The 23645-nt window shown below is 38.2% G+C and overlaps 1 protein-coding gene across 4 annotated transcripts in view; it reads right to left on the bottom strand.

Moving 5' to 3' along the window:
- Positions 1-23132, bottom strand: part of LOC139725835 (circadian locomoter output cycles protein kaput-like) — a 95411-nt gene extending 72279 nt beyond the window's left edge. For all 4 annotated transcript variants that reach the window (XM_071636911.1, XM_071636912.1, XM_071636913.1 and 1 more), the window contains exons 1-2: positions 23013-23132; positions 4415-4462 (exon numbers count right to left, since the gene is read on the bottom strand). In XM_071636911.1, coding sequence (XP_071493012.1) covers positions 4415-4462; positions 23013-23020 — 56 coding nt within the window. In that variant the 5' untranslated portion in view covers positions 23021-23132. The remainder of the gene's footprint in view (positions 1-4414; positions 4463-23012) is intronic.
- Positions 23133-23645: the final 513 nt, after the last annotated feature.

Below are 23645 nucleotides of genomic sequence, written 5' to 3'. Positions count from 1 at the left end.
GATAGTGTTTTCCTATAAAATTTGAAAAACAAAAATCCATTATAACGAACCCCTCCTTTATGATAGTAATTTATGTAAGCTTTTCCGACTATGATCGATTCATCGACGACATTAATTGTTTATGAAAATATTTGACATTATACTCTGATGAATGATATTCTGAAAACTGACTTCATGACACAGGAGACAGCAAAATGTTCTCGAAATCCAGTTGGAACTAAACTTGAAGGGGATATAGAGATGAAATGACAATGTATACAGGCAAACATGAATTAAAAACGCATTCATTCATTTTCCACTGGACCCTTATAGATTGTGCCCGACAAGATACACATTTTCGAACTGATGATTAAAATCGTAGACTGTTTGCCCCTCGCGCTATACGACTGGTAGAAATCATATCTTGCACGCGTGTCTCTTAAAATAGTCGACATATTCCAAACTCGTCCATTATAGTCATGGAGCTGTTTTAAAAAAAAGCTGAAGAAAAAATGATGTATATTAATCAGTTTACTCGCGTAGTTGACATTAGTCACTGATAAGGGGATAACCGCATCAGGTATAGAAGTCGCATATAAGATCTCGAGAAAAAAAAAAGAAAAAAAAAGGGAGAAAGTAAGTGTCAAAGATGTCTGAGGGGAATCATTCTGCTAATCGTGGATTGTATAAGAAAACGTGGAAATAACCGCGGGACAATCGGTGGCTGCTTTTACATTTCGATTGAATCTATAATTAATGTAGTGTGTGTAAAAAATTTTATGGTGTGCATGAATTACAATTCTCTAAAGAGCTCATGTTTAAGCGTGTGACGTTCACTCCTGTTGCAACGGAGAGGGTTATATAACGATATTTTGCGATAACTAAGTAATTCATAATTAAAGTTGCCAAATTTGTCGACATTAAAAACAATTGTGTGAAATTATTACGAACACTTTTGTAAGAACACGGTTACAGCAAAATTCTTGTTGAAACAAAGTCATTTCCGAGCGTCATTGGCAAAGAACAAAAGAAACATGCTCCGTTCCAATGAGATGCCACTCCTCGCTTTCCTACATTGTACAAGAAGAAATTCACGGAGACTGCATGAGCGAACGCTTGTTATCTATATTCGTTCACTTTTCCCCGTGGATAACTTGCATTGTATTAATCGAAAGTGAATATTAGGGATCGTTATCACGAACATTATCTTATGGCGTTTGTCCAAAGGTTCGTCGTTCGTATACGGTTCATCACTGCGAAAATGAAATCAGGTTTTTTCATCCGAAAATTATAAGAATCTTCGTTATTCCAAAGATTCGCCGATAGGAATATGAATTAAGATTCGTGAATCCAAACGTGAAAAAAAGAGAAAGGAGTACACAGACACAATTTTGGAATTACAAATCTAAATCATTGTCTTCGTTTCGCAAAGTTACGCCTTGCAGAACCTCATTTCATTTTCGGATTAACCAAGCTTTTGAATTACGAATCCTGGGAATATCGAATCTTCGGAACGGTCCTCCTAAATAAGTCGGGAATAATGAACAGTCGTAAACGTTCGTTATCGACGAACTTTGGAATAACGAATCAGGCCTATAAACACATTCCTAACCATCACTTCACCTTTTTATTTTTTTTTTTCAAACTAAGCATGAAAGTACAAACTATACTCTGTTTGAAATTTGTTTCAAATTGCCTTTTCATCCAGTGCAGCGTATTTGATATGACCAAATATTACTAAGCATTGAATTACGCATCATACGTATCGTTGCCGTCTTTTTTTTTTCTTCATAACATACTCAGAACTGTATTCGTTCGATAAGACGAAATGTCGTTATACTTTTTTTATGAAATTGCCGATCCCTAGGACTTCGATTATTTATAACTGGAATGCAGTGTATACAAAATAGGCACGGTCAGACTGGCAAAAGATCGAGAAGTTTAACATCGCGATCTTTATAAGATCTCGAAGTTTTGCCCGTCTGATGTTTCCCTGGGTGAGATTCGACCAACGCTGAATTCTCACGTGACTACTAGTACCCCCGTTTATGGATGCACAACGTGCGTTGTTGCCTTGACACACGAAGAGGAAAAATGGGCTGTCACACGTGCGCACCGTGTGTATACGACGGACCATCGATTACGGTACATGTAATTTATCAGGTGCATCAGCGCTATGAATGTATGCAGTCTGTACTTCGATCGACTGTACAAACGGTTGCGGTATACTAATACAATTAACAGTTGTACCAGCTCGTTTAGCTGACCAGATGAGCTCGAACTGTAGGTATACGACCGCAAAAAGAAATCTATTCTTCTCCGTCAGATTTGCTCGAACTTGGCCCCATTTCGTACTCGTTTGAGGCGCGGCCACGATTAGTAAAAAGCTGAGAGCTATTCCCCTGTACTAGCTAGCCGCAATAACGAAGCCACATTGTGTGCGCGAATGGATTTTACCTGCCGATGCATTGATGGCTAGAACAATACTAGTAGTCCAGAGAATCATTTAAGCCGATAATTAAGTCATGAAATAGTAGTTGGCTGTTCGTAGAAAAGTCGTAGTTTTGAAGGAACTGCCCTTGAGGAAAATAGAAGTGGTATCAAAAGACGGATTATCGCCGTGAATAGCTAGTGGTCTATTGTCCGATTTTCACGCTGCATAACAAAAGACGGCGTTCTCGGTCGCGAGAGCGGAGATGCGGAAGTCGTCTTTTGTGATGTGGCAAAACTACGACTTTCGTACGACTAAATCCTCACTAATCCACCCCTGATCTACAACCACTTAACAATTTATCTACGCCTCTTTCACTTCTTAACAACGACGCATTCAACACTAAGGCACGAACACAAAGAACCACGGCAAAACTACGACTTTCTTACTACTTTTTCAGTAGCAATCTACAGCAAAACTGTGTGCCTTTTCAACACGTAAGTACCACGGTTAGTGCTGGTAGTGTGACGTGTTCGGTTACCATGGCAGTTATCCCTTACGTTACCGAGTTTATGAATGGGTCATCGTAAAAGTAGCGCGGCTCCGCTACAGCTACTGAACACTATTTTTACTGCTTGGCGCGGGCTAATTTAGCTCGGACCAGGAGCAGGCCAAAAATGCATGAGTTACTGAAAGCGGTATAAGATTTCTAAAGGCCCGGTCCCACTGCACTTACGGATGCAAAGAGGATGCAAAGTGTAAAAAAGATCTTGCCATCCGTTGGAAAACGCTACGTATCCGCTGCGTACTCATCACATACGTGTTACATATGCTCTATCCATCGAGCATCCGTCCATGGTGATTTCATCCACGCAAAAAGTTTTAAGCTGCTTAAAACTTTTAGAACGGATGAACTTTCCGCCGTGTACAATGTAAATCCGCGACATACGAGCAACAAACGTTGTATGTCCGTTATCATCCATTAAACATCCGCTGCATACTCTCTGCATCCTCTGGGCATCCTCGCAGCTCACATCCGCTGCAGCTCAAAACGGAAAGAGGGAGGAAAGATATGGTACGTGGAACGTCTACACATCGTTAATAGCACGGAAATAGAAAGGATGTAAGCGTATGCATCTCGTATTTTAAGTATTCAGAATGGACGAAGCGTTTGTTTCCGTTAGGCGTACGTGATGCATCCGCTTCATCCCCTCTGCATCCGCTCTTTCCGCTATGCGTCCGTTTCGCAATTATCTCCGGTAACCTTTTCGGAGGTGTCATCCACTTCCATCCACTTTGATCAGCTAGGCTTCCGATGAACATCCATTTAACATCACCGCTACATACTACCCACGTCCGTTCTTTTTCCGTTCTGTTTTCGCCAATTTTCGCCAATGTTGTCAATTTCTGGAGTGGATGAAAGCGGATGGAGCCATTCCCGAAATTTTGCTCGTCCGCTGTGTCCTTTCTGCATACGTTTTGTGTCCATCGGTCAGTGGGACCGGGCCTTAAGAGCTTACGCTCTATCCACGAGCCGCTGCAAGTCCCAACTTGTAGTTTGTGGACATGATTATCAATGAACCCGAAAATTAGCATGACCTATCCATGAATCCTATTTCCCCTCAGCTTATGGGTCAACCTCAAGCACATACTGTTCACTACTGTATCGTCGTACATTGTTATGGTCATCACTAGTGCTACTACGTGTAATTATTTCTTCCGGCTCTGTGGTTTGATCATCGAGTGGCACTTAAGCCCCTCAAAAGCTTTTTAAATCTTTAAGATAGGTGTCATGTGGATGCGGGTTGTAGCTTAAAACTACAAGCTAATCACTATAAAGTTCAAAATTTTGAAGATAACAAACATTGTGTAAACCTAACTACTGGTAGTATTGTGACTCAAGCAAGGTGAGAGTGCAAAGTTTATGAAAGGTGAGACCTTTTACTGCAACAGGACAACCTCGAACACTTATCTGCTGATCAAATGAATTGGGGAGTTACTTACCGTTTGGTATTATCCTTACTGTCTTCGCCTTCATCATACATATCACATCTGAAAAGGAAAAGAACGAGAGGAAAATGTATACATTATACCATCTATTAGTCTCTATTAGTCTCATCTATTAGTCTCTGGCCCCCATTTACAAACATTACATCGTCGGGTGCCCGTGCATTGGCCGCTAACGCAATACAAATTGTATTGCGTTAGCGGCCAATGCACGGGCACCCGACGACATAAGCATGGCTCAGGTATTGACCGAAAAAGACACATATCACAATTATTTACCCATCATACTGACTTTGTATGAATATTACGGTCATTAATGTCATCTACAGTACTTTCTGTGATTGTTATGGTTGTGCTCGTGTTTTGTGTCCTTCTCATGTGATAATTTTGTACTTCCAGGGTTAACGTGTCATAAGACTTTACACTCTTTTTGTTGATCCCCATTCACACGAAATATGTTCTTCATATTTCTATTTGCATGCGTCTTTGTATTTTAATGTATTTTATGATGAATGAAATAAACTGATGTAAACTTTATTCCCACAAGGCCATACTGTAAAAGCAGGCTGTATTTCTACATATTGCCAACTCCTGATTACCTGGGGCTCATGAGAAATAGATGTTGCCCCTCCCTCCCATTAAAAGAAACAAAAGATTTTTGAAGGTTTCTCTCGCCCAGGAGACATCAGAAAATATCGTCCTTCCTTGGATAGCAAGGCATGCACTTCACGTCTTTGAATTTAATACACAGATGTTCCACGCTCGGTCAATTTACCTGATGCCCCTCGCAAGGTCAACATTACCAATACGTGACTGAGGGTTTGCCGTGGTATTGTATGACTTCCCTTCATTCCAAACATCACCTTGCCGGGGCATTGTGAAACTCCTTGGGCAAAATAACAACAAAAAATGACATCAATGCCATTACTCAGGGGCTATCCCCACAGCAAAATAAAGAATGAAGCTCTCAGATGATATTTTGGAGGGCTGGGAAAGAGTTGAAGAGAAAACATTTGTCTGTTTTTAGTCTAATGAATAGCTCCAACGAGCAAAAGAGAGAAACAAAATATGAGCCCCATCCACCAGGCCACAATGAAAAAGGCCTTCATCTAATATCATGTTCACAGTGGTACTTGACTTGTGCAGCACCAATGTCATTATGAACACTCGCATACTGTCTTGATTCAGGCTGTGTAGTTTGGTGATGTTTATTATTCTGAAGGTTTGCTGTTCTGTAACACATAACTTCCATATACCCACATGTTCGTTAATGTGAACATTTTGTGTATCATTCCAAAAGTCTGTTAATCCAAAAATTACATTTTAAGGTTTTCACTCCAAAGGTTTGTTCATCCAAAAAAGAAATAAGTTTAATCAAGTTGGTTAGGATTGATGATAATAATTATGGGGGAAAAAAAAAATGAATTCAATATTTTCACCCGAGCTGCTATTACACATTTGTAGGTATTATAAATGGCAGTCCTCAAGATGTGCAACATTAAATTCCGAAGGTTTGCTGTGAAATGTAAAAAGATAGGAGGTTCATGATAATGGAATAAAACTATACATTCCATACCACATACATTTACATGAATCGTCCAGTTAGTTCATGGCGCATGCAAACAAATGCAGTGAAAAATGATAACAGCTCACACATTTGCTTATCTTGTTTTGGTCTAATTATAATAATACCGTTTCATTTAAAGGTAGGGGATACCTTTTACAGACCTCCCAAAATGCAGCAAAACATTAAATATGAACCTCAGGGGACTTGTTTAGGCCACTGCTGAGAAATTTGGAAGTCAACAGTTATCTACAATTTGAATAATGCACAAAACTCAACTACTCAGTAGTTCTGTGTGTCAGCCACACTTAAGCCTTTTTGTTGCAGTCTTCTGTATTTTTTTATTTATAAACACAAATCTAAAAGTATAAGAGCTGATGTAATAACATATAGAGTGTGTGGCAAGAATGTATATAGAAATGTTTGTAAGTTTTGATGAACTTTCTTCACAAAATATACATGATGGACACACATGCAGTGCATGGGTCTGCAAAGGTAGCCTAGTAATGTACTGGAATTTACGGTGAGCCCCGAAAAAAATTCAACGGTCAAAAAAGTGTACTAAATGTTACCTTCCACTTTCAATACTTTATGGGAGTTTCTAAAATGATACTCTCTTCAACATACCACTGTATTTATACAACTCTTCATTTAAGGCATGCAAATGGGATTCCCTACCTTTAAAACAGCCCTTCCCCTTTCCTTCCTTGTTGGTAAGTATGCGTAGTTTACACACCTGAATTTATGGCATTTTGTAAATTTGCTAATATACCCAGCACATCTGTGACTGCATAGAGTACCAAAGTGTGATGTTATTATCAGTCATACATGTAGCTATTCATCACCAGGGAAACTGGTTTTAAACAACCTTTCTCAGCCAGGTCTGTGAACACTATTGTTGCTAATCATGCTCGCACCTGGTGCCAACCAAAGCTATAACAAAAGACGGTGACATCATCACTTTGGTACTCTGTGGTCTTACCTCTCCAACCTCATAATACTAACACCAACAAAGTACGCAATTATCATGCTACACCAACCTTGCATCAAAAGTTGTACTTGTATTGGTTTTTTTTTTTTCATGATATATTGTGGTTTAAAAGAGGTATCCTGCATGTATTTGTACAAATCTCAACCTCTTTCAGCAAATATACTTATGAACAATACTTGCAGTTGCTATAGGAGCACATTTCATAAAATGCTCACTGACCACTGGTTGTCGCCTTGTGTTGCTATGGTAACTGAACTTCAACAACTGAACTACTGTGCACAGTGCCTCCAGAAGGGGGACAAAAGGTTTGACCAGAATTTATCATATCATAATTAAATTTACAAACATTGTAAATTGAATTACAACCCCATCAAGTAAATTATACACCACACATATTTAAAATTTGACAATAATCAAAATGCATGTATCTAGAACAGACGGATGCCAAAGCACCAGAGCACTCGTTTTGTAAAATGATAACTGACATCATTACAGAATGCTGAAGAAATAGTTCTTTTGAATATTTCTGGTCTGGAATATATGAGAAATTCTATAAACAGTAATCGTGCCTATCACTGTTGCAATGAGGTCTCCCACCAACCGATCATGAGAATCTGAGAAATCAGTAGTGATTCCCGTATCTACGCGATACAACTGGCTGCCCGTCTCTCAAAGTATGCTAACATACTGTGTTAAGTTGGCTTCTTCATAAATAAATAAAGAATTTAAACTAACAGAATAAAAAAACAGTCTCCTGAAAATCCAACCTCAATAAGAAGGGGTTATGGAATTTAATGGTTCATTTGTTTAAACAAAAAAAATGCTTTTTAGCAACCACACGAGATATAGAGATGATATCACAAGTACATCATAATGTACCACAAAATGTACTTCATCCTTGCTCTGTGCGTAAATACTTACTAACTACTCTGTAGATGTCGGCATTCAAAGTTACATAAATAATATCCCCAATTTATCACAAAAATGAATCTAGAAAAGGAAGCTTTCTCTCTCATGTCACATGCTGGCTAAAAAAAAGAAGTATGTACACATCTACTTCTATCCCCTCCACCCCTCCTCCCCCCCCCCCCCCAAAAAAAAATAAATAAATAAATAATGGCTCTGCAGAAAATTGGACCATATATCATATGTACCTACTGTTACGATTACTCTAGAGAAAAATAAAAGGAACAGTAACTAACAGTGTCTATTTCTATCTCGTCATTACTTCACTTGTAACAAACATGTGATTTCCACAAAGGTCACAACAGAAAACTCATTCTTAGCATGATTGACTGAAAAGAATATGTTGTTCATGACCTAAAATTGAGATTGCCCCAAACTGTTTAACTCTAATACCCCTTTCATGCTAGTCACTTAAAGGACAAGTCCACCTTCATATACATTAGGATTGAGAGAATGCAGCAATATTAGTAGAACACATCAGTGAAAGTTTGAGGAAAATCGGACAATCCGTTCAAGAGTTATGAATATCTTAAGTATCTGCGCAGTCACTGCTGGATGATAAGACTACTACAGTGAATGATGTCACATGCGTACAACTATATAAGGAAAATAAAAAGAGCATTTCACAAAACTTTACTTTTTGAATACAGTGCACATTTCCTCGACTTGCTACTGACGTATGTTAAAGGACAAGTTCACCTTCATAAACGTAAGGATTGAGAGAATGTAGCAATATTAGTAGAACACATCATTGAAAATTTGAGGAAAATCAGACAATCCGTTCAAAAGTTATGAATTTTTGAAGTTTTTGTGCAGTACCCGCTGGATGAGAAGACTACTGCAGTGTATGATTAACTTAGATGTCACATGCGTACAACAATATAAGGAAAATATAAAGAGAATTTCACAAAATTCCATCTTTTGAAAAAAGTACACATTCCCCTGACTTGTTACCGATAAATGTTATGGGTAATATTATTCCCCCTGCCTTTAGAAAGAGGCAAGTCAATTGCTCTTTTATTATGCGAAAAAAGTGAAAATATGTTGAATTTTCTTTTATATTTTCTTTATACTGTTGTACGCATATGACTCACAAGCTGTAGTAGTCTCTTCATCCAGCGGTTCCAACACAAAAATGTAAAAAATTCATAACTTTTGCATCGATTGTCCAATTTTCCTCAAACTTTCACTGATGTGTTCTACTAATATTGTTGCATTTTCTCAATCCTTATGTTTATGAAGGTGAACTTGTCCTTTAAGGGTAATATTATTCCCCCTGCCTTCTGAAAGAGAGAAGTCGAGTGTTCTTTTGTTATGCGAAATGGAATTATGTTGAATTTTCTTTATTCTTTCTTTATATCGTTGTACTCATGTGACATTACAAGCTTACTTGGTCTTTTCATCCAGCCGTGACTTAGCAGAAACTTCAAAAATTCATAACTTTTGAACGGATTGTCTGATTTTCCTCAAACTCTCACTGATGTGATCTACTAATATTGCTGCATTCAATCAACCCACATGCCTATGAAGGTGAACTTGTCCTTTAATAAGGAATCACTCTGGAGACTCACCTCAGAATCAAAACATGAAACACCTGAAAAAATTCCTTTCATATACTTGCAAATGAGCTCCTGATTAAATTTTTCTCATCCGCTCCTCTTATTTCAGTGCATTGTACATGTTATGTCAAACACGCTAAATGACCTGCAAGACGTTGCTAGTATGCCGACCTTCGTTTTTCACCCCTAGTTAAACCCACAATGCCTTTCATACTACAGTATCATCCGGGAGTTGTGAGGAACACTCAAGAGTTTACCAGGGACGGGACAATATAGGGATAAGATTTCTGAGAAGTCATTCTTTTACCCAGTATTTTACCGAAAATGCCTTTCATTCTAAAGTGTATTCCACAGTTCCTCGGAGATCTCTGAGAAAATTTGCCAAGACTGGAAGGAATTCTAATGTGCAGTATTACATTCAATTACAACGTAGTCCACTAATTCCAGTATAGAGATGGCTGATATCATACCCCCCCCCCCCCCCCCCCCCCCCCCCCATCTTCTGCACTGTATACCTACAGCCGAGTCACACAAACACACACAAAATATCCTGGGGCACCATGAATTACTTTATCTCTAGATCATGCAACAAGAAACAATATTGACCTCATTTGCTGCATAACTGCCAGACTTTGATGCAATAGTCTTCACATAATGGGCTACACTTTATTGGATACGGGCACTCCTGCTTTATACAAAAGTGATGCGCAGGCTGAGCAAACAGCTCCTGTAATCATTATGGACATTTTAGTTAAATGGGTACAAGTTTTCCTAGACAAATTTGATTTACTGTAAATAGGTAAAATCTGAAAAAAAAAATTCTGATGAGCCGAGAGCTGACAGAGTTCTCAGTTTTAATTCTGAACAAGTTCAAAGTGCATACAAGAGTAGTATGATTTATTGCCATTTTCTTGAAAGCATTTCATGAAAAATTGGGGGTTTGCAAAGGATGTTGTGTAATTTACCTAAGTGTCAGAAATACAACTGTCAAGCAATGTCTATGGTGGCATACCACACTGTATGTCATTCAGATAGCTAGTAAGTACATAGTGTGTGGTACTTTATCTGGGACATGAATGATGCATGCTCTCTGAATGGGATACACTGTTCACTTGCCGAATTGCTCTGCCTGACACGACTTGATTACAATGTCCAGTCCCACCTCTCTTATCCCGACATGGACCGGCACTTATCCGGATAAGGGATATGGCCGGACATGGCAGACTCAATGTTTAATACACGCAGCTACCTACCCAGTGGCAATTGCAGGGATTGTACATTGAAACTCTTTCTTTGCCATCAGTGCAAAATTAAACACATTTTTTCATTGTTTCATTATTATTATTACTAAAATGAAATCAATTCATTGTCAAACTCTTGGGATGACTTTATGTACTTAACTATTAAGAGACATCTCACCACATAAAGCAGGCTACAATAGGCGGAAATTTCAATCTTAACGTCAATGCAGGGCTGCCAACTCTCACGCATTGAGCGTGAGACTCACTCATTTCGGTCCTTTCTCACTCTAAAACTTTATTTCATTGACATGCATAGTCTATTGATCTTACTCATTTTGAATCCTAAATTATAGCACTGGCCTATGGGATTCTCACTCTCAACTAGTTTCCAGTGTCAATGTCAATTCATAGGGCAAAATCAGTGGAATAAACCAACAAACTGTGGCGATTCTTTATAATTTCATCTCTGTAGATTTTTTTCCTGCGGTCTCCCTACCCATCTCTATAACCAGCACTTTCATCTGCAGCTACTATGCAGAGTAGATAAACTAAAAAACAGTGATGCACCCTGCATGGTAGAATGACTGAGGCAGCCAGTGTAAGTGGATAATGTAAACGCAGAAAATTTTGCGGTACATTTTCACGTTCACGTAATTTTCACATATTTTGTGCCATTTTCTGGCTAGCGCGAATTCTAAAGCCTGCGAAATTATCTTCACAATTTTCTCTGCACATTGTGAATTGGTTAACATTTTGCGTCGTGTGAATTCAACAACCCACGAATATGTTTTTTAGTTGCACAGCGCGAAAAATTAATCACACGAAAATATTAACGTTTACAGTATCTGTATTTTGCTAACAAGAATTTGCTTTGGCCACATCGTAGATTTGTAATTGCCAACATTTGCCAAATCTTTTCCACTACACCACCCTGTGCCAAGACTAAGTGCAGCAAAGGCTTGTTATGTCCTCAGCAGTGCACCACAGATAACATCAAGACCTGAAGTTACAAGGAATTTCAAACATTGACACTAATGTTATACAAATATTTCTGTGTCACCTTCACATGGTGCCTTTCAGTGCATCCAATTATCATATCATTTAATCATGAACTGACATGGCTGCTATTGGTGAAATACTTGCAAGACAATTTACACCATTTACTACTGTGTATAAGCTGTTATTTTCACAAGGGTTTAATTTTCGTGAATTTTGCGAACCACAGTTGGATCGCGAATTCAACAACACTTGAAAATGTCCCAATGCGCTTGGGTGATAGTACATTTAGATTTAAGCATCGGCGTCAATTTTCAAAACATCTCGCGAAAAATGTCTATGACTTCCTCATTCGAGAAAATATCTGTATGCGAACAATAATATACAGTAATAATAACAGTATACCACATTTTGGGCACAGGGCGTGACCAAATATTGGGTTTGAACAGATAAGAGGGAGAAGTGGATGGGGTGGGAAACTACATTTGCAGAGACTGAGTCCCCTGTGAGTCAATATACAGAGCCAATAGCAGCATCCTTTTCTGATCTCGGTCTGCCCTTCACTAGCTTGTTTTGCTCACCTGACACTGAAGTTCCCCTCATCCCACATTACATGTACCGCTGCTCCTACTACAGACTTGTTTGCCCTGGCCGAGCTCAGGTTATTCCGCAATAAGGTCACTTAGTCTAAGTTGTGCAGACCCGTTTAAATTGTTCAGTGCACATCTGTGAAGGTTCGTGAGAGAATTCAGTTCTGTGTTGCTGTTGTTTTGGGTTTTTTTTTTTTTTGGTCAGGGTTTTTTGCCATTGATATTTTATTGGTTTTAATCTTTAGTGAAAAGGTATGATGAGAGCGATCATATCGCTTTATCAGAGGTGCAGATACTAAATTCCATTGAGGAAAACTTGACTGCCCACAGTTGCATGGGTCATATTTGTAAACATCCATACTGCAGTCATTCAAAGTACTGACGACAATGTAAAGCAAGATATTTTCGGCAGCAAGAAATTTTCGCAAATTGGAGCAAACGGACCTTTATAGTTGCACGAAATTTTCACAAATTGCCGCTGGCATTCAATGCATAGGCCCTATAGTGTAGACATGAACTTTCATGTGCACTTTAATTTCGGGAATCCTGGCTCTCGCAAAATTTGCCAAATTAAAGTGCACAGAAACATTTTTGGTTTTACAGTTAGCTCACACTTCTGAAGAATAATTATTTTCTGATTACAATGCAGATATACAAATAATAGCAAAATGTATCAAAAAGATTTAACAGAGAAATATGTTTGAGATCTATTAGAACTAGGTAAATGCAAAAGAGTGCATCAATGTTACAGACATCTATATTAATTCAAACAGAACATCTTTTGGTATTAAATGGCACCTTACAGGCAGCAGCTGTGCTTCAGAGCTCCCACAGTCTTGAACATACAGTATCAGAATGTGCTGGGTGATAAACTTCTCTTTTGTTTTTTCCAGATAGCAGTGTGATACTTATCGGTCGACAGGGACTTTTTCGATTGTGTTGCCCTAAATCAAGCAGTCAACACATCAGGCAAGAGCGGTATTGACATTCAGCTGACACAAGCTGTTGACTGTACTGAAAGCCTTTTCGATTTCACTCATGTCTGCCGCGTCATCTGTGCATCAAAACAAAAGCTCTGCGAGCAGATGGTGAACAGCATTTCGGTATAGCGCGTTAAAAAATCTGACGCTCGCTGCTAGACGCATGCTCAGTGCTTGTACGAGGTGGTCACTGGAGCAGGCAACTAGGTGGCCACGAAAATAAAAAATGACCCCTTTACTCTAGTGGACCTCTGTGCGGATACCATATGCACTGTAGCAGCATTGTACATTGTATTTTGCTTGAAATTAACTGGATTTCAAAATAACTGGATTTCCTGCACTGTTTGTAAGTTATTCGTATGTGACTTGTTCGTCGTAGCAGCAAGCTAGCATATCCCTCCATTCCAATACGTTCACACAGGCCTGATGCACTGCACAATTGAACCTAAAGCTAAAAATATTTCTGTGGATCCTTTTCACGATGCCATCCAAGTCACATCCTACATTTACAATTCCTGTATCCTCTACATGCTCTATGTCTGTTTCCACGTGCATCAAAAAATCATCAGACAGACCAGGCTACGGTGCATTCTGGTGTTTCACACAGGAATAAACTCGAACCTATCCTATTCCTCCAAATCAGCAATGATAAATGAGGCACGTAAAGCTTCAGAAGTAAAGGAGCCATAATTCTAACGACGTGGATTACTCGACACTAGTCGAAAGCAGAAAAGGAAACCAACACCAAAACACACAAACATACAGTGCTCTGAATGACTACCATGCAAGACTGCTTCCTTTGGAATATTAATGTGACCCTGAACCCCACACAATGTTCAGTTCTGACAGTGTGCATGTCTATTAGAACCTCGTAATTCCAATCCATCTTTCAGTGGGTGATAATAAGATTCTCGATACAGATGACAAAGCAAAAATGTTAGGTACTCTATTGTATAACCACCCCGTCACATCTCAATTGGGATTCTCATGTACTTTAGTAGTCTGATCTGCCGGTACTGAAACGATGTAACAATCGTACATTCTGAGGTGTATAAAGAGACACAAATAGCCATGCCGTGACATGACTGCAGTCTGCACAGGATACATCTGCCCTATCCCTGATTATGGAACATGTGTCTTTAGTGGTAGTGTAACTATGAGTAGTAAACTTCTAGAAGCAGCCAAAGACAGGCTTGCAGGATAAAAATGCCTGGCTTCACACAGTGTAAATCCAGAAATTTTAGTGAGCATGAAACATTCATAAATTTCATGGGCAGCCAAGATTCCTGAAGGTAGAATGCATGCAAAAGTTTTTATCTGCACAATGCACTGAATTCAAGAACAATGTATAATGCTGTGCACTTTGCAAGTACAGTATCAACGCATGTTTTATTGCGCAATAAGTTTGTTGTGCATTTTATATCGACCAGCAGTGTGTGTTTTCAGCAAGTCTCTGTATCACTAGTTCATTTAGTATACTCTTACAATCTAATTCTTTTATGGCCAGCAATTAACAAAAGTTTAATGCTGTAAAAAAAAAAAAAAGCCCTCGGCTCACATTTGCGAGAGTTTCATGACACAAAGGTTTCTGGTTTAACAGTACACTACCTATGATGAAGCACATGAAGTATTCTTCTTGGAAACCTCAAGAAATTGATAAAAAGGGCTTTGTTTGAATTCTGGATCTGTAGATTTCATAATCTGCAGAAAAGACTGAAATATCAACAATTCCAAATTAAAATAAAATGGTTTCAACATCATCAATGAATGACTGATTTTGTAGCAAAATCGAACATGTGACACATAGAGTCCCACAGACTTATCCTCCTGGTTAATTATCCTGAAGATTAAGGATTTTCCATCTGAACATAACTTCTGTGTTTAAAACATTTACCAATGCATTTACATCTTTAACTAATCTCCATAAAGTCTCTTTGAATTACTATCAGGAAGATGAAATGAACCAGAGAGGGTATGTTTTCCTACGAGTTTGGTTGATACCCCAAGCTAATACATTGTAGATGTTGTAAAAAGCACTTGATTCAAGACATGAGATCAGTTACATCCACTTACATTTGTATCTGCCTTCAAACAATCAAAACCTGATTGCAATGAAGCATCGTATTCAGTCTACATACATACGTCTCTTCCCATCTCCCTGGTCTATCACACAATATAACCGTATCTATAAACAATGGATGTTGAACAACCTGTTCGTGTAAAGGAGTGTACCATGGACACAAGGTCATAGCATCTGATCAAGGTAGTACCAATCATCACATCATTACATCCATCCCTTTAGGCTCCACCATGAATATTTCTAAGCAAACATGTCCACTGCACAGCGCTGTAAATGAAGTGCACTGAATAATTGAGCTACAACATCTTTGATCAAAGCATGACCAGCTGTAGAAAGAATCACACATACTTTAAACAGTTACAGACAAAAAAAAAAAACATACTTCCCTATGGCCCTCGTAGCAGCAAATTTTCTGTCTTTGTCTGAAAAAAAAAAAGTGAAATTGACCTATAAAATCTTTAATATCATATGTTTTACAATTTGTGTCATGTTGTAGCAGACCTGTATCAGGGAAAAACTGCAAACACATTTTGTGACCCCTAAAAAAAAAAAAATACCAATATCTCCAAAAAAAAACAACAACCAATATCTCAAAAAAAAATCTTCTCTTTGTCACCATAATTTTTTTAATCTTGAAAGTAGTATTTCAACATCATTCTCATTTAATGATTCATTTTCATGAGTTTTCATGAACAGGAAGGAAAGATACTAGAACACAAATGTGAGGGCATTGTAGCCTCTTGCTCCATTCAGAGCTTCAGTAGCATTTACTTGTGGGTATCAAAAAGCTTTTACAAGTTTTCGCACAGTTACTTAATATGCATGCAACAAGAATAATACGCTACCAATAATTTTTGACACACTTTATATTCATTGGTAATATTCGGATATTATAAAAAGAAGCTATCAAATCTACATGCCTAACTGTCAGCCTTGCAGATCTACAGTGGTTTGGATTCATGACACTTTCATTCTTGTAGGGTGTGTACAGTTCTGGTCTTAAACTAGTCTGAACAAAAATCTTGCAGCTCCCACCAAAAACAAAAACAACAACAGCAAAAACAAAAAAGCATTCTGATGTTGACACTTATTGCAAGGCCAGTATTTTGCAAATAAATGCACTTGAAACCAGACACAAATTCATATGGAAATCACGAAAGGTTGATTCATCCTTTACAGACAGGGAAAGAAATTCAATGTTTTCAAAGAGAGACCAACTATGATGGATCATCATATCTACAGCAAAATATTAAAGCTAGATCAATTCGATCAACAAGAAATCGGACTTTGAACTGTCATATTTTTTTGTGAACCCGGGTGTTTTGCTCGTCTGAAGTTATTATTGTGTGTTGCGCAGTTACTTCTGGCATGGTATGTTCGAGTGTTAAAGGTCTGCTCTATTTTTAGATGAAGTGTGGTTCAATGTCGTTACGCAAACTCGATAAGCCCGAGTTCATGGGAGATTGCTTTAAGGCATGTATGCACAAGTTTGGATTTTAACCCAACCTCTTTATGACATATGACTTGTTCATGTGATACTAGGCCAACATACATGTACCCTTAATAACATAGCATTAATGCTATCTTCTTTGATATACTTATACTCATAAAAGGGTTCACATTGTAAACCTGCAGGTACGGTGTATTTACAATTGTACTTGGTATTGCAAAGAGCAGAGTTGTAAACATGGCCAATTACATATGAGATAACTTAGGTTTGTTTTTATGTGATGTTGACAGAGAGGAAATATCTAGAAACATGAATACATCGTCAGCTATATCCAAAAAATAATAGTAATAATAAAGAGACAGGGACCATACATTAAAGGTTATTTAACTCGGACATAACTATACAAAGCATTTGACTACCACTGATTTAAAAGAAATAATAATCACGATTTCACATTTCCAAAGTTTTGCACACGAGCAAACACTGCCAGAGAATGCAACTATTTGAACTACCCATATGACATGGAAACATACTGACAAACAAAACTCTGACAATTTTTAAGAACATGGCGATATGCCACTCATGGAAACATGAAAATCTTTCCAAATGTCTCAGTCTAGATTGACTTTGATGATTGTTGTTCTTTACATATGAAAACACTGAAACATGAGTTATCATGAATCTGCATAAAAATTCAACCTCATCTACTTCAAGACGACTCATTTACAAGTGCCGGTCTCACAAATATAGGTCAGAGCAAAAACCTAAATACAGAGTATCTCTTTGACATTTAGCTGAAGGTTTGATGATTCAAGCCGAAACAAGGAGAAAGAGAAAAAGTGAATGTGGGTCATATGTGACAAAAATAGATATTTTGAGCTACCTACAGTGTACCTGTAGGCCTATGTCATAGGGGGCCTCTAACCAGCATAGCCAACATGCTGATGGGCACAGCTCCTCCTGAATACTCTAATATCTGACTTTTAAGTCCATTAACACTTTCCACTTAACAAGTTGTTATTTTCGCAGAGATATTTTCGTGAATGGGGAGGATGCAGACATTTTCACGAGACGTAGTTTTCGCGATTTGATAATGAGGCTTACGGTAAGTGCACTATAACAGCCTAGCGTATGGCGACATTTTCGCGTGTTGTTAATTTGTGGTCCAGAAGTGATTCACAAAATTCACGTAAAATTAAACCCTTGTGAAAATAACAGCTGATACAGCATCTGATGTGTCCTAACTTTATTACTGCATCTATGGAATGCTGATTTCCTTGAACAATGGAACGTTTTTTAGATGATGTCAAGCCCTTTAGTTTTCGCTGTCGCGACAACCTACTGGAACCAAGCTACTGAAAGAAAAAGCACAAACAGAGCACTGTGATTCAGCATTGACATGTTACAACACTAGAGGAAATTGTGCCAAAAGTGGGCCAAAAGTTAAAACATTAGCATAAAAATCACACATCACAAAGTGATCATTCTTTTTTACTCGGTTCAATCAAATGCAAAATTCATGGTTAACCCTCAATGCAAAAAATGTGCAATTTTTTTCAATCACACAACTTCCTCACGATGCTTTGATTATTCCTAGCAGAAACCAATGAAAATGTGTAGTCATAAGTTAATAGCAGCGAGCAGGGCTGTTGTTAACATCACCGTCATATCTGAGATGCCCTACAGCAGATTGCAGAACTGATTGTGACGCACATGACATTGGCTGAAACCATGATTTTTTTCTGTAGGTCCATGCTGAAACTAGCAATTTTTCTCTAGCGTCTGAAAATTACATTCCCCAGTGACAGTCCATTGAGAGCACCACTTCAAGAGATGATTACAGCAAAGTTTGCTTAACCCCTTCAGCCCCAAGAGAATTCTGTTGCAAAAATCATACCTCTGTCCTCGACAACTTGCCAACTCCAAAGTTTACCAAATATCCTTTATTGGGGGAGGATTTGATAGGTGTAACTAGTGAGATTTATTGAATTGGTATAAATTCAGAAGAAAAATACAGATTGTTGCAACTTTGAGACAGATGAACTTTGTTTCATTCAATGTGGCACCAATTCAGGATCACTTTTATATATTTAATGATCTACAAGTTGCTGGTAGTTCTGCAACCAAAATTTTTTTTTTTTTAAATGGTGTAATTTGACCAAATTAGGGCTAAAATGAACAAGAACTTATTGTACCTCCTCAAATATTATCACTAAATGATCAAAACGATATGAAGAAGGTAGCAGCAAAAAAACAACAGAAATATAGTTTCTATGATCAAATCCATCCATTCACTAATAACAAAGAAAAAAAAGACAGGGGCGGGACACGAAAACATCTAAGCACGTCATACAATACTCAAAAGCTCTTGACAGTAGCCATGGGAACCATCATGGGATGAGACAAAAATCACAGAATTGTCACACAGCATCGATGTTTTACACAAGAATTGTGTAGAAATGTAAATTTACCTCAAATTGCTTCCCCACCCCCATCCCACTTGTTTCACATACGTAATATTTCCACTGAAACATTTTCCCCAACAGCACTGACTTCTTTACTCGAGAGCATTAATTACGAAACAAGTATTTAGTACCCATACGGCAGGATTCTACTTTTGCGCTTCATCAAAAAACCTCTAATTATCTTCATCCTCAAACATCCCAAAGCTATCATCTATAAATACCACACTGCTATTCAATGATGTACTGCTCTATGAAAAAAGACAGATTTAAAATTTGACAGCATTATTAAAATTATGTCTTGAAAATGTAAACATTCAGGCTCTCTACTTTCTGGTACTTGTTAAAGGGTGTGTACAGTTCTGGTCAAGGTGAGGATTTAGCTTTTAACATTTTGCGAGATATTCAGAAACAACTCTATGAGATGTCAAAGAGCATGCAATTCTACGTATCAAAAGTTTATTTGATGAAAATCGGTTTTGAAATGGCCGAGATATCCATAAACAAGGTGAAACAAAGAGATCCTAATAAAGTTGTGACATGTCACCTTTATTATTATCACTTTTTTTGATATCTCAGCCATTTCAAAACCAATTTTCGTCAAATAAACGTTGAATCCTTCTTAAAATTACATGCTCTTTCATATTTCAAAAGAGGTTTCGCATTATCTCACCTAGAAATTTTCAAAACATGAATCCCTTCCCTCAACCAGTACTGTACAGTCCCTTTAAATATGTGTGATTCTCAATCATCCACAAATCTACATTGTAACGCATATGGGATAAAGAACAGCAACCAGTATAACTATAAAATATGTATAACGGGGAAGAAGGGTGCCCCTTTTACTATTTACACAAGCTTCAACACACAACATCAGTCTATGGCTGAATGAACCTTGACCCAACCAACAAACTGCTCTACTTATGGCTTGTTGTCTTTGCTCCAGACATCGTGGACATTTTCCCCCATCTTTTGAAAAATGGGTCATCCAAGTTTTTTTTCTGAGCTTCCGATGACAAGTAACCTAAACAACAACGCAATGATCAATCACAGCTTAAAAAAAAAAATCAATTTGAGCTGCACAAGTAAATTTCACTTGACTTGACAGATTCCATACTATGTGAATGGTTGTGTGAACAGATGCATGAATGTCAAATTTTAGCTCAACGGCCAATAGGAACAAAACAGAGTCCTCAGCACAAGAGAATTTGACAGTATTACATAAACCGCTCTGCGAGCTGGTGCAGACATGCGTGCGTGTCCTAAATCTCCCCTAGCACTGGTGACACGCCACAAATTGAGGACACTGTCGCATCCACACAGCACCCATCATCCCAGAATTGAGTAATTTGATATGGGCTCTGGAAAATGTTATGAAGATTGATTTCAGACAATGGCAATATATCAAACCTTCAGGGCGTCTGTCATGAAAAGAGAAAGCTAGTCGTGCTTGTATGGTACAATGAAATCAGGGCAGACTTTTAGTTGTAACAAAGTCATGTTGTCCTTGCTACATCTGTGGAAGACAGAGTGAGATGTAAGCCTATCGATGAGGACACTCTTCATGGCCATAGTGCCGCAAGAAACCTTCGATGCACGAGCGGAGGCGAAATCAAGTTATTCCTGTCTACGCCGGAAATAACCAACATCGAAATCATATTCTCTCTGTAACAGTCTTGAAAAATGCTAGCACACTGCATAAGGTCAGTAATGGGTCAGCCTTTAGACAGAACATTTTAGATTTGTAAACATACATCAAAACAGGTGTGTTCTCGCTGCAAAACTTTTTACTATTTATGGCTAGATAGTGTTCAATTTTCTTTCAATGCAGAGTACAGCGTATAACATTGTCCTTTTTTCCTTCTGTTTAATTCAAATAAACACTACCTGAGAGCTTGTACAGCTTCATAACACTTTCAGGAGCAAAAATATTCCTGAAATGGTCAATACTACATTTTGTACGTAGATGAATAATGAAGTTGACTTTGAGCGTATGGAGTCTTTCATACAGAGCAGCGTAAATTAAATCATTGGAATTCTTTTAATTGTGTTGTATATTTTCTGACAGTCAAACACAAGAATGAGATGGCATTGTTTTGCGAGTTACTAGCTCACAATTTTTGGTGCTGACATGGCATTTATTGTATTTTTTCTTCCTATAGGCCTACACCTCTAATTTCAAGATAATCACACACACATACAAAAACAAAAATCCTTCAAAACTATTTATGATAAATGGTATAAGGTATATACTGTATATCATTCCAAAATGAATGACAGAGAAACATATGATTTATATTTTTTTTGTAAGTGCAAAATGTAAAGCCAAGCCCCCAAAGTAACACATAACACATAGTTTTGGAACCACACTGTGTCCACTAAATTCAAGAAAATGACATAAATGAGAGACTGACAGTAATAATGGTATTTTAAGTTGTATAATACAAATATTGTATAGGGATAGATGAGGTGAAGATATAATTGCCACACAAGTTTCCCACTAAGAAAGTGACTGGGCCAGTGGGTGCACAATCCTGACTAATTACAGTTTTACACTGTTGTATGGATATTACAAAATATTACAGAATTATCTCCACTTCAACCTCATGGGCTCTGTTGTTGTTCAACATTTCAGCAAGACGATAGTAGGGCAGTAGCTTTGAAGCAATTACCTATGATGGGTATTTAGATGTTGTAGCTGCATTACTTTTATATGAGAGGGGCTGTTGCTGCTAATATATAATCATTATAGACTTCATGGTATTTTTGTTTACAAACCAATTGGACAGACGTATATATGGCAAGGGCATAATCATATTTGTGTGTTACATATGATAGCCATCAATATCGGCTTTGTGCAGACTTTAGCAAGAGCTTAGAATTTCAGCATTCTTATTCTACATTTCTATGGGGGAATAAACCTAAAATCTCTTGATCTTTAAAGTCTTGCCAACAGACTATGTGCTCATAGTCATATGAAGACCTACCCCCCCCCCCCCCCACTGACATGCATGAGCTACAGTATGATGATGCAAGGCGCCAGTATTTCACATGCCTTTGCGAGGTTTGCTGAGATTTAGACAACAAAGAGGATATGACTTCAATACATCTGTGGGAGAGTCATTAAAAAAAAGAAGTAATATTCGGCAAAAAAATACCAAGTTCAAAATGATACACAGTACATCTTTGCTGATATGACTCCTCCTTCAAAGTTGAAATGAAAGGGAGTATCCAGATGATGAAATAGCAAATCACATATGGTCACAGCCTATGAAATATCTGTCTGACTTCGAAGAAAAAAATACAATGCACTAATTCATACCATTCATCTCACTGCTAACGGGTAAAAGACACAGTTCTTGGAATACACCCTGGACAACAAAAAAAAAAATGCGAGGATTAGCAAAACAAAAGTTCTCTTGCTTGTGTCAATGACATTTATCGTGTAATTCAAACTAACAATATCATCCCTCCCTACAAGCAAAGGGAAAGTTGCTTTTAGGACGTCATCATCACATGGCTAATCCTGCCTGGATGTAGGTCCAGCATGCGAACCATATGGGCAGAACTACATTTGTATGTAATTCCCCTCTATCTGCCATGATGTGTTTGCTCATAAATCCTACATCAAAATTCTTTTCATACCCCCTTTCCCCCCCCCCCCCCGACTCGACAGGTGTGGTCATAAAAAATATCATAACTGATAGCACACTTACATTTGCATATTAGCAGAGGCTGCTTTCAACAAGACTTTGATAGTAAGACCATAGTAAAATCCATGTGAAGGAATCCAGTGGTAGATGTGAGCGGTCTATCGTCCACCCTACAGTTTGTCCACATGGTCTTCTCTGTTTTTACCAGCGCTCAGGCCCTGCTGCACTGTCGCTTATTCACCACATTCCACTCACAGTCTGAACAAATTGTGTCACCAGCGCTTGGCTTGGCCAAAGAGTCTTCATGAACACAACGTTGGACTCATGATTGCTGCAGCTCTGAGGAACAAGTTCATTATCACCAGCATGCCGAACAAGCAGTTGAAGGGGGAAGATATAAGCAGTTCATAGTTCTCTTCCACAGCAAAATTACAGTGCACTACTAAGTACCTGGTTACCGGCCGTACCCACACGCTTCCACCAATTGGAAATAATCTTTCTCTGTCCCTCTCTCTCTCCCCTCTGCCTCTTTTTCTCTTTTCCTCTCTTCCCCACCATTGATCTAGCCACTGATGCATATCACTCCGGAGTTCCTCTACTCCATGAGCATGCATGCACACACACACACACACACAACCACAAGGACCTAATAATAAAAAAAAAAAAAACAGCACGTACAGCATGCCTCCCATCCAG

The sequence above is a fragment of the Diadema antillarum genome, unplaced genomic scaffold, assembly GCF_040938485.1.
Source record: "Diadema antillarum isolate AM-2024a unplaced genomic scaffold, OU_Dant_1.0 seq00000061_RagTag, whole genome shotgun sequence".
Classification (NCBI taxonomy): Eukaryota; Metazoa; Echinodermata; class Echinoidea; order Diadematoida; family Diadematidae; genus Diadema; species Diadema antillarum.
The sequence above is the reverse complement of the archived record's forward strand: the minus strand, read 5'-3'. Positions and strand labels throughout refer to the sequence as shown.